Here is a 9441-nt window from a genome sequence, read left to right as displayed (position 1 = left end):
GAGGGCTTCTCATGTATACTGCAAAACTATGATGGAGGTTGGATTGATAGGGAGATCAGAGTTGGCAATACTGCCCCATGGATTTCCCATCTGTTATTTGCAGATGAGTGCTTAGTTTTCATGAAAGCTGACAAGGCTGAATGATATTCTGCACCACTACAACATAGGCTCCGTACAGACTACAAACAAGCTGAAAATCTTTGTGTTCTTTAGCCCTAATAGTGGCGCCTCGGTTAAGATGGGAGTCAAGGCAGCCTTACAAATCCAAAGAGAAGCGATGTTCGAAAAGTACATTGGGCTCCCAACAGCAGCGAGAAAAATTTCAGAGCAAAGTTTTGAACATATTAATGAATGATCCAGGGCAAGGGTGCAAGGATGGTGCGAACGAAAAATGTCATGTGCAACAAGAGAAGTTCTTTTGAAGTCAATGGTCCAAGCTCTACCGGCCTACTCTATGAGTTATTTCATACTCACAAACGTTTGTGCAAGAAATTGACGACAAATATGTCACAATATTGGTGGGCCGGGTCACTTGACAAAAAAGGAATGCATTGGCAATCTTGGGATAAGATGTGCATTGCAAAGTCACAAGGAGGAATGGGATTTCGAGACCTGGAAACTTTCAACGATGCATTGTTAGCAAAGCAAGCATGGAGGTTACTTGAGAATCCAAATATCTTGTGTGCACGTGTGCTTAAATCATGGTATTTTCCTAATGAGGATATTCTCATGGCGGGCTGTCCAGCTAGTGCCTCCAAGACATGGAAAGCAATTATCAAAGGGAGAGATATGTTGAGGTGGGGACTCATCCGGAGAATTGGTAATGGAGAGACCACCGACGTGTGGCATGATTAATGGATAGATGGCACAATATCAATGAAACCGATGGGAGCTCTCGAGCAAAACTCAGTACAGTTAGTGTCGGACCTGATTGACCTGGCTACAAATCAATGGGATACGGAGCAAGTACGGAGTATTTTCTACGCCCTCGAGCGGCAGCTATTCTTGCCATGGCAAGCCGCGGGTGGGAGAGGCGGATGTGTGGGCATGGGCAAGGGAAAAGTCCGGCCTTTTCACGGCCAGGTCGGCGTACAGGCATGAGATGCAAACTAAACTACAGGTGACTAAGACTGTTGGTTCATCATCTGGTGATTCAGCCATGTGGATGGCATTGTGGAAGATCAATGTGCTCCCAAAGATCCGGGTGTTTTGGTGGTGAGTTCTAAAGAATTTCTTTCCGTCCTATGGTGAGCTTCAAAGGCATGACAATGAAACGTTGTTTCATTCGTTGATGGAATCTGAACATGCAAGACGTTTTTGGGAGGCAGCAGAACGTTTCTTTGGTATTGACATACCAAGATACACCCACTGTCATGGGCTCGAGATCTGTTAGATCAATGTTTATACAAGAAGGAAGTGGCGGCTATTATGATTACCGTGATGTGGGCTGTGTGGCACTCTAGGAACAACTATACTCATGCTGACACGGTGTACCAGCCAATCAAATCAATGGTGATCATTGAAGAGATTATCAGGGCGCTTGAGATCCCTGAGAGGAAGAAGGCCCAAGCTACTGCCCACCCGAGGTGGTTGCCACCGGAGGAGGGGTGTATAAAGATCAATACCGATGGTGCTACGGATATGGGTCTAATTCGTGGAGGAGCGGGCTTCATTGCTCGAGATCATCATGGAGCTTTCGTTAGAGTGGGAGGGACAAGATATGATGGGGTTATTGACCCGTTATCCATTGAGCTACTTGCATCCAGAGACACAATCCTAATGGCACATGACATGAGATTTCAGCAAGTGGTGTTGGAGACGGACTGTCAAGAGATCCAGCGGCTCTGGGAGTTACCTCAGAGGTCGGCGTGTTTTCACCTCATCATGGAGATGAAGGATCTGTCTACTTTATTCCAGGGATTTGAGCTACGGTTTGCAGGTCGCCAGACTAACATGGCGGCACACCGTCTAGCTAGGCAATCGTTAAAACTTTCTGTTTTTATGCAGCTATATCATACAATCCCTGGGTGGCTGACTGATTGTTTGCAGTCAGACATGCTGGCGCCTAATGAATAAAGAGCCAGAGGGCATTTAGCTTCAAAAAAAGAAAAAAAGCAACAATGGAGCTTGGGGAGGGAAGAGGTAGTCAACTTGGGGAAGAAGACCACCTTTATATAGTGGGGGGAAAGATCCAACCGCTACCCACTTCATCAGCCCGCGACATGCGGTACTACCGCACAGACTCGCGGCACTACCGCAAGGCCTTGTGGTACTACCGCTCGATGGTGCGATACTACCGCTCCCGCGGCAGAGACCAGACAAGGTCCTGTTGCGTTAAACTAACGAGCGGTAGAACTGTCGGAGCGATACTACTGCGTCCTTGCGGTACTACCGCAATGCAGGGTTCGACTAGGCTGGGAAGGCACGAACTAATAAAATTACATTCGTGGCTACTTCCGCTGAGTTTCGGTCTGTGCAAAAATCCGGCATGGTACTACCGCACGCTGGGAGCGGTACTACCGCGTAGGGGGCAGATGTAAAAAAATTACTTCCGCACCTACTACCGTGCACGTCAATGTTTTGGGCTAGAGGCCACGGTACTAACGCTCCTGAGGAGCGGTACTACCGAATAGCATGGTACTACCGCTTCCCTGGCCGGTACTACCGTGGGCCACTGCGGTACTAATGCTCCCTTGAGCAGTACTACCGCATGCCACAACACTACAACACTTGGAGGCCTTCATTTTGTAAAGACACGGATAAACAATCAGTGCTCCAAAGAAGCAAAGGAAAGGTGGTGCAAAGGAACAGATGTGTACGTGTTGATTCCACACTAACCTTTCCGAAGCGAACCCCCTCTTAATAGTACGGCTTTCCTACGACTCAAATCCACCGAAAAGAAACCTAGAGAAACACCGTCTTCACTAGGCTCCGAGGGGCACCGAATCGTCTTGTGCCTAGACATGAGGCATCTGAAATGCTCAATGCACATGATTAGTCCGCAAATGCATTGTCATCAATCACCAAAACCACATAGGTAGAAATATGCCCTTACACTTGTTCCAATCGGTCCTAACGTTCATATTTTTGAACTGATCGGTGCCATCGAGTTTACATATTGGCGCCACCGAGATGAGTCAAAAGTGTGTAATGGTTGGATTTTGTGTGGAGGCCATATATACCCCTCCACCCCCTCTTCATTCATGAAGAGAGCCATCAGAATGTGCCTACACTTCCATCATTCATTTTCTGAGAGAGAACCACCTACTCATGTGTTGAGATCAAGAGATTCCATTCCAACCATTTGAACCTTAATTTCTAGCCTTCCCCAAATTGCTTTCCAGTCAAACCCTTCTTCCACCATAGCCAACTCTGTGTGAGAGAGAGAGAGTTGAGTGTTGGGGAGACTATCATTTGAAGCACAAGAGCAAGGAGTTCATTATCAACACACCGTCTATTACCTTTTGGAGAGTGGTGTCTCCTAGATTGATTAGGTGTCGCTTGGGAGCCTACGACATGTTGTGGAGTTGAACCAAGAAGTTTGTACGGGCAAGGAGATCGCCTACTCCATGAAGATCTATCCGAGTGAGGCAAGTCCTTCGTGGGTGATGGCCATGATGGGATAGACGAGGTTGCTTCTTTGTGGACCCTTCGTGGGTGGAGCCCTCCATGGACTCGCACATCCGTTACCCTTCATGGGTTGAAGTCTCCATCAACCTGGACGTACGATAGCACCACCTATCGGAACCACGACAAAAACATCCCGTGTCTCCAATTGTGTTTGATTTCTCCAAACTCTTCCCTTTACCTTCATATGCAACGTTTTACTTTCCGATGCTATACTCTCAGAATTGCATGTGTAGGTTGATTGCTTGACTTGTGCTAATAGCTAAAATCTGCCCACAACTAAAATTGGGAAAATGATAGATTTTTATTTGGTCAAGTAGTCTAATCACCCCCCTCTAGACACTTTCAATCCTACAGTATGCCGCCGCCACTGTCGGTCACCATGCTGCAGGAAGGGCATCACCTGGAAAGGATGGGGCAGTCACGACTCGCCTCTTCCTAGGAGCAGGGCCATGTCGGAGGGCCAAGAAGAGTGCAGGCATGGGCGGCGGTGCTCCAGTGGCAGAGGCATCCGAGGGCACCGGCGGGCCGATTGCCATGGACACGCGATAGAGGACGTCGGTGGAGGAGGTGATAGACAAAAGAAAAAAGGTTTCACGCAAAGGCGTGGTGACTGCTCCCGTCCGCCAAAATCTTGTGACTCTCGTCAACCAAGTTTTGGAGGAATATTCGTTGGTATCTGGCTATCCTTATCCTTCCTGGCTGGTAAACCAAATGAGTGACATCCCTTGAAAAATTGACTATCCATGTCCCTATGGTGGATAGCCTCTAAATCAAATGCCACACAATAGGGAGACTAAGATACACAAGATGGAAAGTATTAGATTTAATGTTAACTGGCTTGGTCAATCGTCAGAGGCTCATAGAAGTAATAAAAAATTCTACCGTACCACCCAAGAATAGTATGCAAGGTGGGGGTCACGACTGTACCACTTGATGATCGGGTTGATGTACTGGAAGCAACTATAGTCAATGTCGTACAAGATGGTGCCTCCAATCCAAGCATGTCGCACCGGTCGTGCCTCCAAGGTATCCACATGTACAGGAACATAAATCCAGCAACGTGGGGCAGTGCTAACAGCCCTGCGCAGCATGAGGAAATAAAAGGACGTTGGAGAGGTGGATGCAAAGGGGCGTTGCTAGATTGGATGATGCGGCCAACCCCTTGCTTCCTTTATATAGCGGCAACCCCCCTTTAGGGTTTGGTGTGATCATTCCCACGTTTCCCACTAATGGGCCCTAGGCCTATACGACTGAGGAGGGGGCATGTCGTATGTGATCCCTTTGCCTCGCAATATACGTCGAGCTCAAGGCGAGGTTATCATCCTTGTTTCCAGGTCAACCCCCTTCTCTTTGTCATGCATAGCACTCCACAAAATATGATTAACACCTTAATCATAAGCATGCCCATGCGTTTCCAAAAACTGAACACTTAGAGGGCCTAAGAAACGCCACCCCCATCACCGGAGGGGCAAATCCCATCTTGATCAGTCTACGATTTACGACATGCTTTACAGTAAATCCGAAATCCACCTTCATAATAACCTAGTTTAGAAGCAAGGAAGGCTTCATCCTAATCGCCTCACGAGAGGATACTGCAAATTAACCATAGCTTGTCTCATAACATTTGCATATTCACGTAGATACATCGAAATGGTCAAAGTTGTTTATGATCAGAGACCGCGAGATCTAGTAAAACTTAACGAAGTGAGTATTCGCAAAACATGTTGTTTTCAGTTGGAGGATAATGTTTTGAGAAAGACATAACCGGACATGTAGCTTGTTGTTCATCTTCAGAAATGCCCACGGACAGAGACACCGGCAGCAAGCAGATGCACAAGCCGCCCCAGACTCGGCAGATATTTCCATTTTTCTAAAAGAAAAGGGGGGGAGACTCGGCAGATATTCTGCTACGCGTCGTCCTCAAAATAGAGACACGCAGCAAGCCAAACGAGCGCGCCATCTGACGCCACGCTCGCCGCGGAACAGAATATCCAAAACCGAACTGGAAACGGACCGAACAAATACCCAAGTCAAATGAAATGACCCTTCTCTCCTCCGCTCCGCTCCGCCCCTCTCTCACGCAGTTCACACACTCCTCTCCCTCTCCTCCTCTCCTCACCCCACCAAAACCTAAGCAAGAAAGGCCAGAGGAGCTCCGAATTCGGGCTCGAATGGCCAACCTCCTGCACCTCCCGGACCTCGCGGCGGCCCGGCCGCCGGCGGCCGGCGTCGCGCGGAGAAGGGAGGCGAGGGTCGTGGCGGCTGCCAGGGCCGGGGGCCGCGTGAAGCAGGAGGAGCCCGGGACGGGGACGGGGAGGGGGCGGGTGATCAGGGTCACGGACCCCGTGCGGAACGGGAGGCTGCCGGTGCCGGCGCCCCCGCCGCTCTTCTCCGTGCCGATGACGCCGGCCTCGGAGTCGCCGGCGGCGACCACGCGGCGGGACGACGACGAGGAGGAGCGGCGCAGGTACTACCTCAACCTGGGCTACGCCATCCGCACGCTCAGGGAGGAGATACCCGACGTCTTCTACAAGGAGCCCAGCTTCGATATATACAGGTCCGTGCCCATGTTTCATTGCTTCTCTTTGTCTTCACTTTGAGAACCTTTCAGAAACTTTTATATTTGAAAAATACAAAAACAAAGGATCAACTGTTAGGTGGAACCCTGGTAAATTTAGGGGTGAAATTGGTGTGGCTACTTCATAAGGGATTGGTCTGTGGCAGACTGGCATCAGCTTCTAATTAGAACATGCTACATGCATATTTCGCTGCAGATATCTCTCTGGGTTAAGTAGTTGTGCCGACGCAGTAATTATTTGATTGCCATTGACCGATGTTGATGGCTAGATTGCCTCACAATACCGCATCTCTTCTAAATTGAAATTATGATCTAGCTTAGTCTTTCAGTACTCTTCACACCTATCTAGTGTTGGATGTTTTTCGAGATGGGATGGATGACCTGGGCAGCGCAGCTACTATTGGGCTATCAAGCATCAGAAGAACCACATTTCAGAAACCATCTAATGAAGCTTAGGTTTTATCTCTATATAATGTTAATTAGGATATGGTTTGTCTTGTGGATGTGAGTAGGACCTCTTTACTTGTAGAACTACCCAATGCATTCCTCAAGAGATTCAGAGATTCATGTTCGAGGCAGTAGCGTTGGCCCTCTAGTGTTGATTCTGAGTGGACATTGGTACAATGAACTGAAATGTGGACTGGAGAGCAGAGTATATGTGCGATAGGCTTGACTCAGTAGTGTGAGGCTCTTGTACTAGATTCACAATATGGTGGCATCTATCTTTTCTTCTTTATTATGCACACGGTTAGCCTCTACATTTTATCTGTTTTTTTTCCTTCTGTTGCAGAGTTTTGTTTTGTTTCTTTATCGGGAACTAGTAAGTTAATTAGTGTAATAGAAACGCATCCTTGCTTCTAAAAGAACCAGTGGTGCATGGTTAGGGAGGAAGAGATGACCAGGCTGATCAAGTTCTAAAGTAGGTTCTTTCTTGTTTGCGCCGATCATCATCGATCTATGGTGATAGCTTAGCGCTGTAGTTGCCCTTTTGGCCATTTTCTTTGTTTTGCTCTGCATTTTATAGAGTGTTACTTGTTGGGAGCTTTTATCCTCGTAACACGGAGACAGTCAGTTCTCCTGCTTGTTCTCCTTAAAAATACAATCTAATTCTGGTTAGTGTGTGTTTTCTGGTTTGGTTGGGATGTAATGATATCTCTTTCTTGTTAGCATACTGTGGCCATCTTGTTTAATAATTATCAATTAATGCAAGCAATATGACATTTGCTTGAGCTTATCTTATCCATTTAGCGTGTTGTCTAATCTACGATGCAGACTGGGAGTGGGACCACACATTTATAAACACGACCCAACATCAGTTGCTTACATAAGTGTTTCTTGCATTAACCTTATCAGTATGTCAGTTGTCCATTAGAGTTTATATTTTATTACTGCGATCATGAGGTTATCCCCTGCAATAATGCAAAAGAGCCGTTGCTAAGAGTATCTTTTGTATGTGGGACTCGGGTGTAAAGATTAGAGGGGGTGAGGCTAGCTAAATTATTTGATGAACCGGTTCTAGTTTGAGGATCGAGTCTAAGCAAATAAAATGATTGAATGGGTGCAATGTCAGTTTGCAAACTCACGAGATAAATATGCTAGTGCTCAGAAAAACGTAGAGCTGATTGTCTTTCTGCTAACTAGTGGGTCCTACAGCCAGGTCAAAGACATTGTAGCAAATTTTGCTCTGCTAGACTCTCTATGGGTGGCAGACTTCATCTCAACAAAATCCTCAGCACATTGCCCATGCCCTAACCATTTAAGTACATCCAAATCATACAGTACTTTTCTTGCATCTTTAAGCTGCCTTCGAAGTTCGAATATTCACTGAACTTAGGGGCTGTTTGGTTTGAGACTAAGTTTGCCTAAGGTTGCCACGCCAACGTTAAGCAAGTTTGACCAACTTAGTTGGGCGTTTAGTTGCAGCCACATCTTAGGAAAAATGCTTTTTGCCACACTAGGGCCCCAATCACATCCACTCACAAAGTGTGGCAAGATTCCCTTAGGCTTGCCAACTTGTGGCTCCAATTTTGTTGAACCAACCTTAGGCAAGTTTGGCAAAAACTTGTGGCAAAGTGTGGCAGTGCTAGGCCTAGAACCAAATTAGCCCCCAAGAGAAACAGAAAAATACAATATTTTGTATCTGAATTACGAGGTTACTATTACACCTGCATGTTTAATTGCTCGATCTTGGCTCTGTTCGAACTTTAGCATGTATTTCTAATGCTTTGCAGTTGCTCACATGAGTTGAGTAACTTGGGCCTGCATCTGTCTTCCATTCTAAGTAACTTATTATGTTATGCAGAGTACATTGCACGAAGGTTGCATTTTCTTGTACAGATTTGTACTGTTGAGTCTTGTCATTGGTCTTTCCCTAATTCTGTTTGTTGCTATTTGCCAGAGATGATATCGTCTTCAGAAACCCTTTCAATAAATTCGAGGGCATTGACAATTACAGAAGTCTATTCTGGGGATTGCGCTTTACTGGACGTATCTTCTTCAAAGCATTATGGGTTGATATAGTTAGTATATGGCAGCCTGCCGAGAATCTTATTATGATTCGCTGGATTGCCCACGGCATTCCTAGAGTCCCATGGGATGGCCATGCCCGCTTTGATGGTGCCTCCATTTACAAACTCGACAGGAATGGGAAGATCTATGAGCATAAGGTACACAACATTGCTACGAACCCACCGACAAAGTACAAGGTCCTGTCTGTTCAAGAGCTAGTCAGATCACTTAGCTGTCCGTCCACTCCAAAACCAACGTATTTCGAGGCTTCATCTCAATCTTTGAGCACGGCGTCACTTTATTCAAGGTTGGCATGGATCAGACGCTTAGCAAATCTCAGAGGAGGATAGGGTGGGTCTTAGCACGATACTTACAAAATCTACCTTTTTGTTGTATTGTAGTCACCAGTCACTGATGAGTAGTACTGAATCATAACTGTTGTATATATGTACAGAGACAAATTTATACAGAATAAAGTTGCTCTTGGTTGAGCTGTATGGACTGCAGTGCTGCATATGTTTGTGAGCAAGCTAATTTGGGGGCGTGCCTGCTCCGGTTCCCTGAAGTCGCCGACCTGGACATTGCAACGGTCTCCAAAACAGCGAATTTGACAACTAGTTTTATTGCAGTATTATATCTATAAATCCCAGACTAAATTATATATTGTGAAGCATATGAAGTCCAGCATTATTATATCTATGAATCCAGACTAAAATCATATATTG

The 9441-nt window shown here is 46.4% G+C and overlaps 1 protein-coding gene across 2 annotated transcripts; it reads left to right on the top strand.

Moving 5' to 3' along the window:
• Positions 1-5653: 5653 nt before the first annotated feature.
• Positions 5654-9213, top strand: LOC123069291 (uncharacterized). Of its 2 annotated transcripts, XM_044492108.1 has the most exons (3): positions 5654-6187; positions 8607-9067; positions 9171-9213. In XM_044492108.1, exons 1-2 carry the CDS (start codon positions 5670-5672, stop codon positions 9064-9066), a joined length of 978 nt encoding a protein of 325 aa, XP_044348043.1. In that variant the 5' UTR covers positions 5654-5669; the 3' UTR covers position 9067; positions 9171-9213. The 2 variants fall into 2 exon arrangements, with proteins under 2 accessions (XP_044348043.1, XP_044348042.1); XM_044492107.1 differs by having other exon boundaries at positions 5655-6187; positions 8607-9213.
• Positions 9214-9441: the final 228 nt, after the last annotated feature.

Source organism: Triticum aestivum, chromosome 3B (assembly GCF_018294505.1).
Source record: "Triticum aestivum cultivar Chinese Spring chromosome 3B, IWGSC CS RefSeq v2.1, whole genome shotgun sequence".
Lineage (NCBI taxonomy): Eukaryota > Viridiplantae > Streptophyta > Magnoliopsida > Poales > Poaceae > Triticum > Triticum aestivum.
Note: the sequence above shows the minus strand (reverse complement) of the source record. Positions and strands in the feature narration are given on the sequence as shown.